The 20873-nt window shown below is 41.7% G+C and overlaps 1 protein-coding gene across 9 annotated transcripts in view; it reads left to right on the top strand.

The window, feature by feature from the left end:
• The window catches only part of FRY (FRY microtubule binding protein), a 426510-nt gene that overhangs the window by 393041 nt on the left and 12596 nt on the right, over positions 1-20873 (top strand). For 8 of the 9 annotated variants that reach the window (XM_089899275.1, XM_089899270.1, XM_089899272.1 and 5 more), the window contains 7 exons: positions 417-617; positions 1174-1332; positions 4371-4537; positions 5723-5912; positions 9442-9591; positions 10765-10863; positions 12937-13020. In XM_089899275.1, coding sequence (XP_089755401.1) covers positions 417-617; positions 1174-1332; positions 4371-4537; positions 5723-5912; positions 9442-9591; positions 10765-10863; positions 12937-13020 — 1050 coding nt within the window. Of the gene's footprint in view, positions 1-416; positions 618-1173; positions 1333-4370; positions 4538-5722; positions 5913-9441; positions 9592-10764; positions 10864-12936; positions 13021-20873 lie in introns of those variants that run through there. The other variant, XM_089899276.1, reaches the window with a different exon arrangement.

The following is a 20873-nucleotide window of genomic DNA, read 5'->3' as shown; positions in this document are numbered from 1 at the left end:
GGAGCTCCTACTTTTTCTCCTGAAAAGAGTACTAAACAGGGGCGGGGTTTGGGGAGGGAACATCTCTTTTGAAGTTGTTTTAATATTAACAGTCTCGTTCTGACAGATTTTTGTTAACAGGGATCATTTATAGAGTATCCCAAAATCAGCTTGTTAAAACACAAGATGTTACCCACTGTGCCAGAGTAGAGTGTATAATCATGTCTACCTATGATTTAATACGCATTTTGGTGAAAACAGTGTGCTTCTTACTACTTTTCACATCATGTAAGCAAAATGTTTGGTGCCCAAGGCCATGAGGGCTTGAGAGTTCATAATGAAAAATTTTATTACTAAGCTGTGGCTAATCGACTGTGTAAAGGCGTGAGTGCAGGAGGACTTTGGCCTGAAAAAAGCAGCTGATGGTGTGATTTCAGGGCGAGAGTATGGACAATTTCAACTGGGGAGTCCGCAGGCGTTCTCTGGATAGTCTGGACAAGTGCGATATGCAGCTTCTGGAGGAGCGCCAGCTTTCAGGAAGTTCTCCCAGCCTAAATAAAATGAACCACGAGGATTCCGATGAATCCTCCGAAGAGGAGGATCTCACCACCAGCCAGATCCTGGAGCACGCTGACCTAGTAAGTAGGAACTCTCCACCTACTCTTTCCAAGACGTTGGGAGACTTCTTTTTGTGATTCCAGCAGTAGTGCAGTTTCCAGTTGCAGCTAAAGAAACTTGCTACAGCTGCTCAACTCAACTCTGAAACATGAGGTTGTGTCTGATTCTAACCGGTCTCTTCTCTGTAGGTTGCAGATGGAAACAAACACTGGGGTTTTTATAAGCCCTGAAAGCCATCAAATCCGTTCAGGCCTAGATTTTCCCCAAAAAACTTTTATTATGCTGAAATCTTTTTTTTTTTTTTAATTCCTCAGACATCTGAAGTTTGAGGAAATATGACACAGACATTTTGATGGGGTTATCTGGAAATAGGGGTGTTTGTATTGTTCAGTGCTGGGCCTTGCCAGCTAGTGTGCTTAAGTTCTAATGACAGTGAAGTATGTATGTTAAACAGTTATTACCTGTCCACCAAAAACTAGCTTGTACACTGGTTTGTACTCTTATGTAAAGAATAATTAGAGCTTTTGAAGAATGGGAACGCCACACTCTGTTTTATTTCCTATGCTTTCTCAACAGATCATGAATCTCTCCCCTTCTGAAGAGACTCATCCCATGGAACTCACGACCACCTGCGATATGACCCCCGCTGACCCTCATGCCTTTAACACCAGAATGGCTAGCTTTGACGCTTCTCTGCCTGATATGAATAATCTTCAGATTTCTGAGGGTTCAAAGGTGAAGAGATTTTGGCAATCGTTGACTGTAGTTTTCTTTAAAAAAAAAAAATGTACTTCCAATTTTCTGAGCATTCTTAGCAGGTTATAAGTGGAGGGACTATCTTTATTTTCTTTCTTTCTTTTTTGAAGTAGTTGAGTTTGTGACCCTAAACCTAGGTTTTGAAGTTGCTTTATTCTCACAGAGCTGAGTAGCCATCTTGCTGTTGGTTGAAGGAGATTTGATTTGAGGTCCTTTTAAAATGAAACATTTTGCATTTTCCATAGAGCACGAACACTGCTCGTGTTTTGCCATTTGATTAATGGCAAAACAAATTGGTATATGTCGGAGATTGCTGAGACTGGGAAACTGCTGTTCTTTGTCATGACTTTTATAAAACGATCTGCTAAGTGAGGTGTGGGTGTATGCGTGTATCGGGGGGAAATTTTTTCCTATGTAGGAACCAATTTTACAATCTGTACATTGATTCTGTTCTCGCCTTTGGCTGACTATCAGAATTTTCAATATCAATCACAGTATTATGCACAGAACTGTCCTAGCCAGGCTCTCTGAGGAGAAAAGTAAGTAAATGGACACAATTTCCTGATTTAAAAGGTCAGCTTTAAAAAAAAAAAATCTAAAAATGTGTATTTCATTCAAGGTTTATTTTATCAATATTCCCGTAAACGACCTTGTCCATAAAACTGTCAACTCCCACACTGTTTTCACATATGTGCCCACATAAATGCCCATTAGTACAGAATTTTATTTTCTTATATTAGAAATACCAAAATAACCTATTGCTGTTAGGATAAAGTTTTCTTTATCTTTAGTTTGGTTATGGTGGTATAAGTTTAAGGAGAAAATGAAATAGAAAAAAATTTACAAAAGTATATTCTTTCTGATGCTTCTACTAGAAAAATATAATACTGGCTATTCTGTATTCTTTTACAGTGTGCTAAAAAATATGTCTGCGATCTAGCAAACTCTAATCTACTTTAAACCAAGGGCAACCAATGAAACTGCAATCACCTAAAAATATTGAAGCTTAAAAAATAATTATTTCTAAGACTTCCCCATTGCAAAAGGACTATGCTCAGGATTCTTAGAATTAGCAGAGTCCTTTTTTAGCCAAAAAAGGGGCCAGAAAGAAAACTGTCTGAGATTAAACTTCATGGAAAGGACATCACAAAATAAATGTGAAGTTATTAGCATTTATTATTTCTCAGTCTTGCAATAGTCATTTTCTCAACTTTTCTATTTTGAATGCTAAGTTATATAATTCCTTATACAAAGCATTGCCTAAGGAGTAATATTTTCATGGACTCACACAGAAATCTATCAAGGAATTCTGTCAAGGAAAGGCTGAGTCTAATTTCTGAAAAGCTATATCTGTTTTTCACATCAGCTGGGCTTCTACAATGTTTGATGTATCTGTGATGTCAGAAAGAGAAAACAGAAAATATTTTTATAAGAACTCAGCCCACCCCTAATAGATTAAGTCTATATACGCTAATAACCCAGGCCAGTCAGCAGTCTCGTTGGAACCACTCTAGTTTTAAAAAGCAGGAAGATGTAAATCAACTATACTCCAATAAAAATTAATTTAAAAATAAATAAATAATAAAATAAAATATAGTGCTCTGCCTACTCATCAGACACAAGAAAGCAGTGAATCTTCTAGCCAAAATTAAGCTGGTTAACTGCATGGCTATCAACCTAGACAGTTACTGTTTACATTCAAAATTTGGGGTAAAGGATAAATGAGTTTTTAACAACAACAAAAATTATATGAAGTGGACCATTAATGAAATTCTAACTGGACAGAAACTAAATATTTTTAATGGCAATAGTAAATGTTTTAAAGATAAAAAAATAAAAATAAAATAAATAAGAAGCAGCAGATATGGATACGCCTCTGAAACACAGTATTTATGAGCAATTCCTTCAAAGACATGAGATAACCTATTTCCCTAACATATCTGTAAACATTTCTAATTTCGCTATTTAATCCTAGACTCAAAATACTAAATGGGCAGCCAGATGTCAGCCCACGATAACTCTCTAATTCATATATACATCTATTTCGCCTTGATTTTGTTTTTGTTTTAAGAAAATGACTCACTGAACCACGTATGTGTGATTTCTTCCTCTCCTCTTCTGCTCTGTGATCCAGTTGCCTTCCTTCCTCTCCCAAAGAACAATCAGTTCTCCAGATGATTTCCCCCTGGCCCAGGTTCAAGCCCAGCCTCTTTTTCCATTTGACTTGCTACGTCTTTTTCCTGCCCCTCGGTGATCCCAGCTCTGCCTGCCCTAGAGCCCTTTCATCTCGCAGATCATTCTACATTTTATAGCAACGTGAGAGCAGCCTCTCATATCTATTATCTTCAAGGGATATTCCCAAGAGTAAAGCATATGTGTATATGGATCTCGGAGGATTTTCAGCATGGAAAGGCCTGTCAACGTGGCAGGCTTGGTGAATAACTCTGGATCACTTGTGAGCACCGCAGACACTTCTGGAGCCTTTATTATGCCAGGCACTGACAATTCTAAATTCTAGTTTCCATAGGTAATATTGGACATATTATATAATATATTGGAGAGTTAACTCCAGATAACTTGCTTTAGAAGACTGGGGTTGTACAATGAAAAGAGTTCTGAATCAGAGATGGTGTCTCTAGTCCCAGCTCTGGCTCTGATTATATACCTGATATTAGGCACGTCCTTTTCCCACGTGGAACAGCTGTTTCCTCATCTATAAAATATGGAGATTGGACCAGGGGGTCTCTACGGTCTCTTCCAAGTTTAGCATTTTATACTTCATAAGCGTGGGTCAAATATGGTAATCTACTGAGAGCCTCTTCGGGAACTCTCCCGGAAAAGACTGAAAAGAAGATAAAGAACAGTACTTCAGAGAATTCTTGAGCTCAGTTATAGAAATTGACTCTACCGTAGCTAGAAGACAAATGCCCCCAATTTCTATTACTCTCAGGATTGCAGATTTTCCTATGGATAGTCTTACATATTGGGGGGATTCTTTTCTCTTTTTATGTTCCCAGGTCAGCGCTGCCCAGGAGGCAGAGGACACTACCGTGCATGAGGATGATCTTTCCAGCTCCATCAACGAGCTCCCGGCAACTTTCGAATGCAGCGATAGCTTTAGCCTGGATATGACCGAGGCAGAAGAAAAAGGCAGTCGAGCGCTGGACCAGTTTACTCTTGCCAGGTGAAGAGTGTACAGGGCACATCGTACTGGCTTTGCTCTCACTCCAGTTAAATGTCAGGCTTGTGCTGCTGGGACTTCCTAACAAAGGAGTCCAAGCGGACATATAACTTGGAGGGCTCTTGGCGGGTGGGAATCCTCCAACCCCAGAGCAGGGCCTTATGCGGAACCCATAAAGCCCTGGAGTAACGTAAAAAGCCAGAGGGGAGCCTGGGGACATGGTCTTGTAAGCTTTGAAAATAAGCAAGCTTGGCAAGGCTTGGAAATAGGGAGTTCTTTTCATTTTGAGTTAAAAGACCAGAACAAGAGGCCTCTTATAAGCCAAATACCTACTCTTTTTTTAAGTGGGTGGCTTTCAGCCTCGTGGCTGACATTTCTGAGACAAGTGAGATCTAGTCAGAGAATACAAATAGGAAAAAATATAAAGAGGATAGATTTTTAAAAACCCCACTAATGTGGCATCTAGAATAAATCACAAATGATAATGCTACAGATTTACTTTAGGAGAAGAAAGTCAGAATCCTAAAATCACTCCTCTGAACGTTGAAAATAAGAATGAAGTAAAAGCTTCTGATGTGGCTGGACAGAGGCCTTCTGTTATGGTGACCCATATCCGTCCATCAGAGAAACAGCTTACGGTGATAGCTAGAGAAGAACTTTGACTTTTCACAGTTCGTTCTTTCTTCGTTCCTCTCTGTCTCCCCCTGCATTTCTCTTTTTTCATTTCCTTTCCTCTCTCTGCCCTTTTCTTCTGGGCATTTAAGTATCTGCACCCACTAATACTGTCCCTCCACAAACGAAAAGTGAAAAGATTCAGAAATTTACTTATCACTTATTGTATTGAAAAATGAAAAGGACTGCAATAGGCCACAGCACAGGAATGAATGTATCCTGTGTGCGGGGAAAGGCTGTCCAGGAAAGTGAGGGGCAGTTACTGAAGGCTAAAAGAGGCACCGAATCTATAAAGGAAATCCGAGCGGGAGGAATCCCAGAAATTCTACAGGTGAAAATTCTCTTTTCTAGAGTCAGAAAAGAATCTTGGAGAGACCTCTGAATGGGAGCCAGGCTCCCAAAGCGACCCCAGCGGGAGGAGTGGGCAGAATGGGTGCCTCAGGGTGAGAACTAACACAGGCTGGCAAAGGAGAGGAGGACGCCACTTCCTGACGCTGCCGTTTGCCTTCGTTCCAGCTTTGGAGAAGGGGAGAGGGGAGTCTCGCCGCCCCCCTCGCCCTTCTTCTCGGCCATCCTCGCTGCGTTTCAGCCCGCGGCCTGTGACGACGCGGAGGAGGCGTGGCGCAGTCATGTCAACCAGCTGCTGTGCGATTCGGACGGCTCCTGCGCCGTGTACACGTTCCACGTGTTCTCCTCCTTGTTCAAGGTACGGCGCCCGCGGAGGGGGCCACAGACGCGCAGGGGCTGCGGTCTCTTCGGGGAGCCAGCCGGCCTCCAGCTGAAGGGGTTAAGTGCAGGGTTTATACTACTTTGTCCTCCTGACCTCCTTCAGTCTCCTCTGACTTCATCCTTTCTTCTCCTCAACCTTCATCTACTCAGCCTTCTCAGGCTGGCACTGTGGAGACGCTGCGCTCGGATTCAGGCCGCCGTGCTGTGCCCCTTGCTCCCCCACTCTGGTTTTCACTGGCATCATCAGTCCCAGGCAGGCAGCCAGGTCTTCAGGACCACAGGGTGGCACCTTCTGCCAAGCCCAGCCTCCACCTCTTCTTTCCGCTTAGACCTCTCCTCTTTTTAATTCACTGTGTTTTTCCTTGTCTTTTATCTTTCCCCAACATGAAGTCCTTCAACGTGCCAGCCAGTGAAACTTTTCTAGAGGTTGAGTTCTGCTGAGTATATCACGAGAGAGGCAAGGTAACGTAGTTGGACTGAGGGATGAAGCCCTCTGATCTCCTTCAGGAAGAGCCATGGGAAAGGCAGGGAAATGAGGAATTATATAAAAAGTGGAAAATGAAAAAACTGGGACCATCTGCTTTAAATGATTTCAAATTCAGGAAGCCATAATTTAGTTAACATAAAAGTCAACTTGGTTTTTGAGCCTGGAGGCCCTTCCATTTAGGAGAAGTATATACCAGTAGTACTCAGAGCTAGTTTCTCAGTATTCTGAGTGTTATTCATGCTGCTGTCTCTCAAGGTTTTCAATTTACTTTTCGTGAGACCTGTTAGAAAAGTGAATGGACAAAAACTAAGGTGGTGTCTGAGATGCACTGGGGGCTGGAGGGACTGTTAGCCTTAAGACAGAAAACAATGGGCTGCTGAAAGATAAGAATCCAGAAACACCCTAACATTAAGCCAGACTGAAATTTTAAAACAACAACAACTATCCACAAGCTACCATTTGAGGTAAATTTAATTGTTAAGGATTCAGGAGCAAAGTAATTTATTATATTGTTCTAAAGTCAATTTGTAAATAATGGTTAATAATGTATATTTAAGTTTGCCTGTTGTAGTAATTTTTTCTTATTACAGTTGCTAGACCCTTCATGCTCAATTTTATAGTCCTGAGCAGTACTTTTCCCTCTGCCGAGAACTGTCATCCCCTCTTTTCCCACAGCTGTGCTCCCAATGACATGCAAATCCCTGATCGGCTGTCACTTCAGTGAATGACACCTTCCTTTACCTCTTTCTACCTGCCCCCCACACACACACTTAGGATCCCGAGCCAATTGTAGTTGTATCTGTTATACTTGTCACACTTGTTTAGGTGTCTGTCTCCCGGGAGAGGGCAGGTAATGGTGTCTTGCTTTGATTCCCCAGCAGCTGGCACACAGTGGCTCACACACAGTAGCTGCTCAGTAAATGCAGAAAGAATGAATGGGGAAAAAAAACCTTTTCAATGTAAATCTTAAACATACAGTTTCTGACTTAATGCCATTACGGCAATAGACTGTCATGTGAGCTGGGACGTGGGGCTGGGCCCTGGGAGGTACATTGGGGTTTGGATTTTTTTCATCAGCGTATTGGACCAATTTCTAAGGAGCTTATCCACAATAATAATAATACAAACGTGTACCTCCTATTTCAGTTTTTAATATTACATTTAGCTTTAAGAACTTTCTCAGCTACCATCAAATGCTCTGTGATTGAGAGTAGCACGGGTAGCAAAATCGGTATTAATCCAATATGCTGGAAATGAAACACATTTCAGACATGCAGTCTGTTAATCTTTCGTCATGTCCTCACCATGGCTGTTTACTGTTTTCTAACATTTTTCCTGTGAGTCTGGACACCACGTTTCCCTGTATTTGGTTGGATTTTGGACGGGGTAGAGAGCAGGTAATTGCAAAAATAATTTGGTTTTAAAAACAAGGAAATGGTTTCTAAAGGTCCAGCATGGGTGGCTTTCCAAGTGTCTCAGTCAGTGTATTTCCTTCCTGCTGCTCCTGTGTTAGAATATTGTCATTTGATCATACAGTGTCACCAAATTATATGATATTTTTATATGGAAGTCATATGTGGCTCTGAAGTTCCCTGAAAGATCTAGCTTCTCAGTACAATAAAAAACAAACCCAGGGACTTCCCTGGTGGTCCAGTGGTTAGGACTCCACGCTGCCACTGCAGGGGACACAGGTTCGATCCCTGGTCAGGGAACTAAGATCCTGCAAGCTGCTCAGAACGGCCAAAAAAATTTTTTTAATACAAAAATGAGCCCAGATCTCACCACATCCTTAAGTAAGATGGAAAGAAACCAAACTATTTGCAGGACCTGGATCCTACTCCCGGCTCTGCCACTCCACTAGCTGGTGACACGTGGCATTTCCTGTTCCTTTCAGCAGCAACATTCTGTCGAGTTTTTTTTTTTAATTGCACATAAAACTAAAAACACCATAAAGACATACGTATGTTATGTATTATAACAAGATTCTCAGAGGTATTAAATAAAAAATAAATAATATGCAACATGGTAGGCATTTTTCTAGTATAACTTGTAAGGAACCAAGAGCCTGCTGCTGTTTTGGGGACCTGCTAATTTCCCCATAACAGGGCAGAGAGGATTTCTCGTGGGTTAGATTCTCCAACTCAAAAGGTACGACATCTCTTGGGGGAAAGCCAGTGCCTACAACCAGAATTACTTTTTGGTTAAATATTTTGTTCCTTTTGTTAAAGATGTTGTGTGTTGGAAGTTGGGGCTAAAAATGTTCTCATTTTGGCACTGACACAGGCCCAGTGAGTCAGATTCTTCCCAATTATGGTTTTTCTTCAGGCAGTGTAGGGGGAATAGTAACATTTAGGAAGCATTATAGGTTTATGGAAGGGATATGAACTTAGAAGTCAAGCTCATCCTTACTCTTTCACTTACTAGTTGCATGACCTTGAGTCCTTTAACCTCTCTTAACCTCAGTTCCTTCACCTGGTTGTGAGGATTGATGAGTTGATGTGTGCAAAGCTATCGGACAGTTACAGACTCCTAATCGGAGGCGCTCTCACAGGGAGACAGGTCCCATGAATTTACTCTTTCATTCGTCAGAGGCTTTATGGCCCATTTTAGTGCTCTATCTCAGGGAGCTGTGATCTTGGGAAACAGATTATATCTCATGACCTTTTTCTTCTCACCCACATTGAAATAATCTCAGAAACTCTCACTCATCTGACAAACACGCTAGGCAGACTCAGGCTGCTGACTGGTGCTGACAATCAGCAAAAAGCAAAAGCAGCATTTATTTAAAAGATTATATGAGCACCCACGCGTTGGGAAATGACATTTTAGGAAGAAACGTTGTTCACACTGGGTGATTACTCACTTGACTTAAGACATTCACTCTGCCCCTATCACCCCCCTGCCACTACATGGAGGACCTGCGCTCATTTGATAGTTTTATGAAGATTAAAGAATAGTTTTTTCTAGTACAAAAGTTAAAACGTGGCCGTTTACAAATAGTAATTATGTTGCCTTTCAGAATATTCAGAAAAGGTTCTGCTTCCTAACCTGTGATGCGGCCAGTTACCTTGGAGACAACCTCCGGGGCATCGGATCCAAGTTCGTCAGCTCTTCCCAGATGCTCACCTCCTGCTCCGAGTGCCCCACGCTTTTCGTGGACGCCGAGACCGTGAGTATCTCAGGCCTGCTCCCGCGGCAAATGGCCTGCCCAGCTGATGGTGTGGAACTTCAGGGAAGCACACGTGTGTTGTGGTTTGTTTGAAAGACACTCTCAGTGTTTGCGAGCGGTGCTCTGTTGTGCTGTGAGTCCCAGAGGCCTGGCCCTGCACAGGCATGACTGTGCATGGCCAGCCCAAGCCAAGGCAGTCACTGCAGGGGATCAGGAGGAGGGCCCCCTCTGTGCTCCCTTCGCGGCCTTGTCGCTTCTCTCCGATGACTCTTGACTTTGAAGGCTGAGAATATGGTGAGCTAACCCCCCAGAGCGGACCTAGCCAGTCCCCACGACGCCAGGTTGGCTAGGCGGATGGGTCCCCAGAGGCAGCGATGTTACCACTTTCCCTACTTCCAAGAGACTGAATGCCCTCTGGATGGATTCGTCCAGCCGAACTGCAAATGATGAGTTTAAAAGCAGGAGTCCCCAACTCCCAGGCCGTGGACCGGTGCCAGTCCGCAGCCTGTTAGGAACCAGGCCATAGAGCCGAGGTAGGCGGCGGGTGGGTGGGCGGGCGGGCGAACGATGCTCCATCTGCCGCTCCCCAGGGCTCGCATTACCGCCTGGACCACCCCTCCCCCACCCACCCCACCCCTTCTGCGGAAAAATCGTCTTCCATGAAACTGGTCCCTGGTGCCTAAAAGGTTGGGGACCGCTGGTTTAAAGGGTGATTAAAACAGTCCCTGGCTGACTGCTGAATCGTGACTGTATAAATATAATACTAATGATTTAAAGTACAGATTAAATACAAAATCAGTTTGAAAACCTATTTGGCGGTCTGTCTTCACATTGCTTGGAGTATTACTGGATGAAGACACTAGAGTCCATGCATAAAATGGATGCTGTATCTTAATGTGGGCTTCTGTGGAATACTTGTTAAGACTTGTCCGTCTGTACTGATACGGGGAAGATGGATATCTTCACAGATTTGGATGAGCGGTACCCAATGCAATTGCCGTGGATAGTGGAGCTAAACTACAAACTGCACAGCTTATTAAGATGGATGCTACCAACCCCCCCGCCCCAAACTTTACATCTAAATATACTTCTCTTTTCTCTCTGCATAGCCATGCCTTTGTCTAGGTGTCTCTCTGGAAGTTGTTTTAATACAAATTATTTTCCTGTCTTTAGCTCCTTTCTTGTGGACTTTTGGACAAGCTCAAGTTCAGTGTTTTGGAACTGCAAGAATATTTGGACACCTACAACAACAGAAAAGAGGCCACCCTCTCAGTAAGCTTTTATGTTTCTGTGCATATACATTTAGTTAAAACCAAATGAACCCAACCACTGTGAGCTCTTGGGAGGCGATGTGATTTACCCAAGAGAGGCTCTTTTGGGAGAAGACAGATTTCATCTATTCTTCTGTGAAGGACTACAGTTCCAGCTTAATGGTGGCAGAACTGTCAGTACTATGGATTATATAAAAATTATACCTACAAAAGAGAAATTTTTCGGCTTTCGATTTTAGCCCTATAATTTCCCTACCAAGAAATTGGGGAAAGTGGGTATCTGCTTAATATGTCAGTTTATCAACAACTTTTCTTTTCTCAGAAATTTAAAATTGTTAATTACTTCCTTCCAGTGTTTGGCCTCACCCAAAACTGGTTGAGACGGATCTCATCTCTCTCCTCCTTTTTTTTTTTTTTTTTTGCGGTACGCGGGCCTCTCATTGCTGTGGCCTCTCCCGTTGTGGAGCACAGGCTCCAGACGCGCAGGATCAGTGGCCATGGCTCATGGGCCCAGCCGCTCCGCAGCACGTGGGATCCTCCCAGACCGGGACACGAACCCGTGTCCCCTGCATCGGCAGGCGGACTTTCAACCACTGCGCCACCAGGGAAGCCCTCTCTTCTCCTTTTAACCATTCTCGGTAGCTGCTTCTCCGTCTCCGTGGTTTCTCTTGGCCTCGGCTCCTGCTCTTTACTTTTTTCTTCCTTCAAAGATGTAAATTGTAAAATGTTAGAGCCAGAAGTGATTCAGAAACCATCCATGCAAACCCCCTGATTTCCAACAACTTCCATGTGTAATTTCCATGGAGCACTTCCTATCATATACCAGTCACTGTAAAAAGAGCATGGATTTTTAAGTCAGATGGACTTGAGTTCAAATTGCAGCTCAGTTACTGAAGGGTTAGTGACCTTGGGTAAGTTACCTCCCCTCATCTCAGATTCATCATCTATAAGACAGTGATAATAGTAATTTGCAGAACTGTTGTAAGAACATAACGATTATAACAGTCATAGCAGCTGTCATTTCCTGAGTCCTTTCTATGTATCCAACAACCTGATAAGAGTTACATCTCTTAACTTAAATCATGTAATGCTTACAACTACCCTGGGAGTTGCTATTATTATTCTCATTAGCTAGGAGGTAGCATAGCGGTATTAAAACCCAGGTCTGTGGGATTCAAAGGTCCATGCTCGTAACCACAACACGATATTGCCTTTAAAATAGAAATAATATATGTAAACTGCCCAGCACAAGTGCATCATACATAGAAGATATTCATTCTAAAGTTACTGGGTTTTTGTTTCTTGTTGTTGTTATCTCATGACCTGTCAAAGAGAGTTCTGACATTCTACTGCAACAATTCCCTTTGTCTTCTATTTCTGTGGCTCTTTCGCTGTCATTGATTTCCAGCTTCTCGGTCATCAGTTAATAAAAGTAATCCTTTCATTCTGGTTGGTGAACGAGCCAGTCTTTTGATGTCAAGTGTGAGTTTCCGTTCTTCAGTGCTTATTGTTTGCTGCCCAAAGGTTCCTTTCACATCTATACTAGTTACTATTCCAGATACTTAAGACCGACAGAATCTTTAAATAGCTGGGCTATTACTATAGTAGCCTTTCTTACAGTGAAATAGACCTTCCTCCCAGAAGCCACCTCAAAATAACAGAGAAGAAGGTGTGCCGTGAGTCAGGGTGCATTGTGCAGGATGACCCAGCCTGCGAGGAAGTGTTGGACCTGTCTCCTAACCTCAGTCGTATGAAAGGTTTCTAACCATATGTGAATTTAATCTATACATAAATTTGGAGTGGCCTGGTGAAACCATTCTTCAGGGTGATACATCACAACACTGAAATGATAAATGTTGAAATTTTTAAATGACCATCACTGAACCCATCTAAGCAGATATTTTAATTTCAAATTATTAATCTTTAACCAAAAAGTTTTCAAACAGTCGTTATATAAAAATTTTATTTTACTGTGATTAGAAGCTTAATCTATTTTTCCTGACAGAATTGATTGTAAAAACATTCTTAGGACATCACTGAATTTACCCATGTCTGTATCTCTTTCTGACAACAGTGGCTTGCAAACTGTAAGGCAACATTTGCAGGAGGATCAAGAGATGGAGTAATTACCTGTCAACCAGGGGACTCAGAAGAAAAGGTAATAAAAGCCTGTTAGAGTTTATCTTTTCTGTGCTCTGACTTTGTGTGTTGGTGTTGATCTACCCAAGAAGCGTGGAACTTGAAAAAGGAAGAGGCAGAATGAGTCATCCCATACATTCACATGACACCTCTAGAGTAAGAAAGAATGACATTGGCGCCAAGCATGACTGTGTTGATGGGATTTCGGACGGGGCGGTCTTCTTTTTGGAAAAGTAGAAGTATAAAAATAACCTTTCTGCTCGACACTAACTATACTAACCATTTCCTAATAAATCTATTCTTCATTCAGAATGTAAAACCAAATGTCATTAATTCTTCACTGAACCACTTAGTTCCTTCAATGAAGAAAGTCTTTGTTGACCTTTCAGCAATCACTCAGACTTTTTTTTTCCTCATTTAGAATTGCTTTAACTACACACCTCAGACCAGCTGGCTTATAAACGTATGTCATATTGTAAAGGAAACTGGGCAGAAAAGTGTGAACAGATTAAGATCATTCAGTTCTGCAGTTACTCCTGTGACCCCCGTGGTGGGTACAACAGTGAATTCTGCCCCGGGTGGAGCTTCTGATCTGTTCAGGGAGATGGACGTTAACCAACAGTCATACACGTGTAAACCGTGACAAATGCCCTTAAGGAAAGGAAGGAACAGTAAAGCTATGAAAGAATACAGAAGAGAACCTGGCCTACCAGGAGGGCAGGTCTGGGATGGCTTCTCCACAAAGTGCCATCTAAGTGGAGATCTCGGCTCTGAGCTAGAGTGCAGAGGGGTGGGTGTGTGAAGGCCCCGAGGCAGGAGGGAACCTGCCCCTTTCCAAGGACTAACGAGAGCCTGTGGGGCTGGGCGTGTCGACAGTGACAGGGAGAAAAGTCTGAGTCTGAAGAAGCTGCACAAGCCAGACCCTGCAGGGCTTTGGGTGCTTATCTTAACAGCAATGGTGGGCAATTAAAAGTTGTAACAGGTGGGTGTGATCAGAGTGGGGCTCGCCCACTCTCCTGTGGAAATGGACTGAAGTGGGCAAGCGTGGATTTGGGAAGACAAGTTAGGGGGCTGCTGATGGGTCTAGGCAGAGAGGTCACCTTGTAATTACATTGTCACACCTAGAAAAGCCCGTTAGAGTGTGCATCCTTCAGAGGATGAGAAATCGTTTCCAGGGTGGGCCTTGAGGAGAAATGACAGTGTCAGTCCATCTCAATATTGATCTTATATCCAGAGTTGGAAGAGAGATTATTTTTCTGATTAGAGCTATCATTTGGCTTCCATCCCAAAACAAAACCCAACAGATGTTTGACCTCAGAGCACTGCTTACCCTCCATTGATTCACTCCAGCTCTCTTTTTTAAGTCAGATTCTCTATCTTCTGGAATAGTTTGAAGTTGCCAATTATTCTGAGCACCCTTTGCATGGGGACAAGTGGAAGGGGGAGATAGGAAGTGAGCTTTAACTTGAAGAATCTATGTCTGGATATAAATTGCGAAGTCAACATGCCAAAACTTATTCCACGTGTGTATTCTATTTCAGAGAAGCGTGGACTTTATGGAATAGTACTTACCTTACTAAACCTAGCAAACTCTTGAGCAGTTAGAGATGTCAGTCGGCCAGAGATGGTGACCAAGTACAGATAGGCGTGTGAAGTGTTCCCACCCCAAGCCCTACCCCAACCGGTCTGGTCTTTGCCACTAGCTGATTTCTAGTCATTCTTAACTGGTAACGTAAGTGAGAAATTGGTGTGGAATTGTTTGTGGAACAGAATATAGCTCTTTGTTGGATGCTGAATGTTTAGTTTCTGATTTTTCTTCTATTCTCAACATGAAGTTGTAGACATCAAGGTAATGAGGAAAGGTTACACACGGGTAGCCTGTAAGCTGTAACCAATTCAGACATGTTTTATTCAGCTTGCACAATTTAAATTGGACCCAACAGTTTAAACTTAAAATTGTTCACACGTACACTCAAAACAGCATTCCTGGCATCTCTTGAAAAAAGAGAAAAAAGAGGTAGCAACACCAGGCCTGCCCTCCTAAAGTGGCAGCAGCGACCTTGGGCTGGTCGGCTCTCCACCGTCCACTGTGCACAGAGTTCCCGACCCTGCCGGCAAGAGCCAGGTGCCAGTCATCAGGATGTTCTTGTCTTTATAATAGAAACATGTGCCTTTGCACCTAAGGCCCCACAATGGGGAAGTGAAAGCTAAATAGAACTGTGCCTTTCAAGAAAAACAGGAGTGTTCCTCTTTGCCGCAGTGAGAACAATCTCTGCGTATATAAGATGCTAGGGCCCGTGTGCTGGCCTCACTCCCTGAGGGGACCTTGGAGGAGTCGTTGTAGCGTGTGTACAAAACAACAGAACAGTGTTCCTGAGAAAAGTGCTTCTAATACATGGGAAGTATTTTGGAGGGAAGGCTTCTTTTGTTAAGACAGGATTAGTCAGTAATTTAGGCTACTTGGTGACTACAATACCCGTTCTCCTAGAATGAGGCACGGCGCACAGCAAATAAGATGTAGAACAAGGCGGGCGTGTGAGTCGCGCCTGTCGTGAGGGCAGCTCCTTGGCAGACGCTGCTGTACCAGTGTCTTCTCCGCCTGCACACACCCAGCGAGACAGGTCTCTTCATGACTTAAAGCCAGCACCTCTAAATAAGGATTGTGGTTTGCGGTGACCTCTCCTGTCGCCCGCGGAGTTCATCCTGGAGCGGCTGCTGCCAGGGAGTTTAAGTTCACGGAAACGTAGGACACGGTGAAGCATCTCAGCTCTGGGCTCTCCAGGCAGTGGCATCGGCCTCGACCCTACGGCGAATTAGCACAGCTCACCTCCCCGGTTCTGCAGGGCTGGCCCTGGGGAAGCTAGAGAGGTTGCCACTTCATTTGCCATAAGTGATTTTAGTTGACGCACTCTTAATTCCACAGCTATTTCTGAGCACTAATTGAACATTCGACTCTTTGGACTCAAGTACAAGAGTTTACATGTAGCCGCAATACATTTTCTTATTACATTCAGACCATCTTAGAGTCGTCTTGGACAGTAACCCTCTTAGCTGTGTATTTCCTATCCCTGTCTAACCAAGAACGAGAGAAGGCTGCAACCTCTGTTCTTCTACAAATTGAACAAAAAGCTAAATGTTGAACAAGACGAGATGTTTCTCCAGCTAAACTGTAACCCATTAAACATTATCCTTCGGATACAGTCAATCAGTCCTTTGCTATAAGGAATCTCTTCTCTAGACTGAGTAAGGAAATGTCTGCTGAAACGAAAGTTTTCTTGACAATAGTAAATACGTCAGAGTGTGTAATCTGTATTAGAGGCTTAAAGGTATTTATCTTTCAAATCTTTGAAAGATATTCATGACCAAGGTCCAAAAACCTACTCAACAAATATAATGCAATAGTCATGAATCTGCCAGAGCCAAGTGATTTTAGCACCAGGTGAGTACGTATTGTACCCACCTGCTTAGGAGATTACATGAATCTATGTAATACTGAGTAGGAAAGCTTCAACAATTGGCTAGATTTTCTAAATTTTATCCAATTTAGTTTAAACCAGTGACTTTCAGAGATTAAGCATGATGAAAATTATAGTTAATATAGTATAGTATACTGTGACTTATCTTCTGATGTCGAAAATCTCTCAGATTTTTACCTAACTGGCTACGTCATAAGCAAAGAACTGGCTTCAGAGCAGAATACAGAGAAACAAGAGTGGCTATGCTTTTTTTTTTAACATCTTTATTGGAGTATAATTGCTTTACAATGGTGTGTCAGCCTCTGCTTTATAACAAAGTGAATCAGACACACATATACATATGTCCCCATATCTCTTCCCACTTGCGTCTCCCTCCCTCCCCCCCTCCCTATCCCACCCCTCTAGGTTGTCAGAAAGCACCAAGCTGATCTCCCTGTGCTATGTGGCTGCCTCCCACTAGCTATCTATTTTGTTTGGTAGCATATATATGTCTATGCCACTCTATCACTTTGTCCCAGCTTACCCTTCCCACTCCCTGTATCCTCAAGTCCATTCTCTAGTAGGTCTGCATCTTTATTCACGTCTTGCCCCTAGGTTCTTCTGACCCTTTTTTTTTCTTTTTTAGATTCCATATATATGTGTTAGCATACGGTAGTTGTTCTTCTCTTTCTGACTTACTTCACTCTGTATGATAGTCTCTAGGTCCATCCACCTCACTACAAATAACTCAGTTTCGTTCCTATTTATGGCTGAGTAACATTCCATTATATATATGTGCCACATCTCCTTTATCCATTCATCTGTTGATGGACACTTAGGTTGCTTCCATGTCCTGGCTATTGTAAATAGAGCTGCAATGAACATTTTGGTACATGACTCTTTTTGAAATATGGTTTTCTCAGGGTATATGCCCAGTAGTGGGATTGCTGGGTCGTATGGTAGTTCTATTTTTAGTTTTTTAAGGAATCTCCATAATGTTCTCCATAGTGGCTGTATCAATTTACATTCCCCCCAATGGTGCAAGAGGGTTCCCTTTTCTACACACCCTCTCCAGCATTTATTGTTTGTAGATTTTTTGATGATGGCCATTCTGACTGATGTGAGATGATATCTCATTGTAGTTTTGATTTGCATATCTCTAACGATTAATGATGTTGAGCATTCTTTCATGTGTTTGTTGGCAATCTGTATATCTTCTTTGGAGGAATGTCTGTTTAGGTCTTCTGCCCATTTTTGGATTGGGTTGTTTGTTTTTTTGATATTGAGCTGTATGAGTTGCTTGTATCTTTTGGAGATTAATCCTTTGTCAGTTGCTTCATTTGCAAATATTTTCTCCCATTCTGAGGGTTGTCTTTTGGTCTTGTTTATGGTTTCCTTGGCTGTGCAAAAGCTTTGAAGTTTCATTAAGTCCCATTTGTTTATTTTTGTTTTTATTTCCATTTCTCTAGGAGGTGGGCCAAAAAGGATCTTGCTGTGATTTATGTCATAGAGTGTTCTGCCTATGTTTTCCTCTAAGAGTTTGATGGTGTCTGGCCTTACATTTAGGTCTTTAATCCATTTTGAGTTTTTTTGTGTGTGTGGTGTTAGAGAATGTTCTAATTTCATTCTTTTACATGTAGCTGTCCAGTTTTCCCAGCACCACTTATTGAAGAGGCTGTCTTTTCTCCACTGTATATTCTTGCCTACTTTATCAAAGATAAGGTGACCATATGTGCGTGGCTTTATCTCTGGGCTTTCTATCCTGTTCCATTGATGCATATTTCTGTTTTTATGCCAGTACCATACTGTCTTGATTACTGTAGCTTTGCAGTATAGTCTGAAGTCAGGGAGCCTGATTCCTCCAGCTCCGTTTTTCTTTCTCAATATTGCTTTGGCTATTCGGGGTCTTTTGTGCTTCCATACAAATTGTGAAATATTTTGTTCTAGTTCTGTGAAAAATGCCAGTGGTAGTTTGATAGGGATTGCATTGAATCTGTAGATTGCTTTGGGTAGTATAGTCATTTTCACAATGTTGATTCTTCCAATCCAAGAACATGGTATATCTCTCCATCTATTTGTATCATCTTTAATTTCTTTCATCAGTGTCTTATAATTTTCTGCATACAGGTCTTTTGTCTCCTTAGGAAGGTTTATTCCTAGATATTTTTTCTTTGTGTTGCAATGTTAAATGGGAGTGTTTTCTTAATTTCACTTTCAGATTTTTCATCATTACTGTATAGGAATGCAAGAGATTTCTGGGCATTAATTTTGTATCCCGCTACTTTAACAGACTCATTGATTAGCTGTAGTAGTTTTCTGGTAGCATCATTAGGATTCTCTATGTAGAGGATCATGTCATCTGCAGACAGTGACAGCTTTTACTTCTTTTCCGATTTGGATTCCTTTATTTCTGCCTCTTGTCTGATTGCTGTGGCTAAAACTTCCAAAACAATATTGAATAGTAGTGGTTAGAGTGGGCAACCTTGTCTTGTTCCTGATCTTAGTGGAAATGGTTTCAGTTTTTCACCATTGAGGACGATGTTGGCTGTGGGTTTGTCATATATGGCCTTTATCATGTTGAGGAAAGTTCCCTCTATGCCTACTTTCTGGAAGGTTTTTATCATAAATGGGTGTTGAATTTTGTCGAAAGCTTTCTCTGCATCTCTTGAGATGATCATATGGTTTTTCTCCTTCAACTTGTTACTCTGGTGTATCACGTTGATTGATCTGCGTATACTGAAGAACCCTTGCTTTCCTGGAATAAACCACACTTGATCATGCTGTATGATCCTTTTAATGTGCTGTTGGATTCTGTTTGCTAGTATTTTGTTCAGGATTTTTGCATCTATGTTCATCAGTGATACTAGCCTATAGTTTTCTTTCTTTGTGACATCTTTGTCTGGTTTTGGTATCAGGGTGATGGTGACCCCGTAGAATGCGTTTGGGAGTGTTCCACCCTCCGCTATATTTTGGAAGAGTTTGAGAAGGATAGGTGTTAGCTCTTCTCTAAATGTTTGATAGAATTTGCCTGTGAAGCCATCTGGTCCTGGGCTTTTGTTTGTTGCAAGATTTTTAATCACAGTTTCAATTTCAGTGCTTGTGATTGGTCTGTTCATATTTTCTGTTTCTTCCTGATTCAGTCTTGGCAGGTTGTGCATTTCTAAGAATTTGTCCATTTCTTCCAGGTTGTCCATTTCATTGGCATAGAGTTGCTTGTAGTAATCTCTCGTGATCCTTTGTATCTCTGCAGTGTCAGTTGTTACTTCTCCTTTTTCATTTCTAATTCTATTGATTTGAGTCCTCTTTTTCTTGAGAAGTCTGGCTAATGGTTTATCAATTTTGTTTATCTTCTCAAAGAACCAGCTTTTAGTTTTATTGATCTTTGCTGTCGTTTCCTACATTTCTTTTTCATTTATTTCTGATCTGATCTTTATGATTTCTTTCCTTCTGCTAACTTTAGGGTTTTTTTGTTCTTTCTCTAATTGCTTTAGGTGTAAGGTTAGGTTGTTTGAGATGTTTCTTGTTTCCTAAGGTAGGACTGTATTGCTATAAACTTCCCTCTTAGAACTGCTTTTGCTGCGTCCCATAGGTTTTGGGTCATTGTGTTTTCATTGTCATTTGTTTCTAGGTATTTTTTGATTTCCTCTTTGATTTCTTCAGTGATCTCTTGGTTATTAAGTAGTGTGTTGTTTAACCTCCATGTGTTTGTATTTCTTTCAGATTTTTTCCTGTAATTGATATCTAGTCTCATAGCATTGTGGTCGGAAAAGATACTTGATACGATTTTAATTTTCTTAAATTTACCAAGGCTTGATTTGTGACCCAGGATATGATCTATCCTGGAGAATGTTCCATGAGCACTTGAGAAGAAAGTGGATTCTGTTGTTTTTGAATGGAATGTCCTATAAATATCAATTAAGTCCATCTTGTTTAATGTATCATTTAAAGCTTGTATCGCCTTATTTATTTTCATTTTGGATGATCTGTCCATTGGTAAAAGTGGCATGTTAAAGTCCCCTTCTATGATTGTGTTACTGTCGATTTCCCCTTTTATGGCTGTTAGTATTTGCCTTATCTATTGAGGTGCTCCTATTCTGGGTGCATAAATATTTACAATTGTTATATCTTCTTCTTGGATCGATCCCTTGATCAATATGTAGTGTCCTTTGTCTCTTGTAATAGGCTTTATTTTAAAGTCTATTTTGTCTGATATGAGAATTGCTACTCCAGCTTTCTTTCGATTTCCATTTGCATGGAATATCTTTTTCCATCCCCTCACTTTCAGTCTGTATGTGTCCCTAGGTCTGAAGTGGGTCTCTTGTAGACAGCACATAGATGGGTCTTGTTTTTGTATCCATTCAGCCAGTCTGTGTCTTTTGGTGGGAGCATCTATTCCATTTACATTTAAGGTAATTAT

This window comes from Delphinapterus leucas, chromosome 18 (assembly GCF_059928025.1).
Source record: "Delphinapterus leucas isolate spDelLeu-1000000601 "Yukka" chromosome 18, BTC_Dleu_Yukka2, whole genome shotgun sequence".
Lineage (NCBI taxonomy): Eukaryota > Metazoa > Chordata > Mammalia > Artiodactyla > Monodontidae > Delphinapterus > Delphinapterus leucas.
The sequence above is the reverse complement of the archived record's forward strand: the minus strand, read 5'-3'. Positions and strand labels throughout refer to the sequence as shown.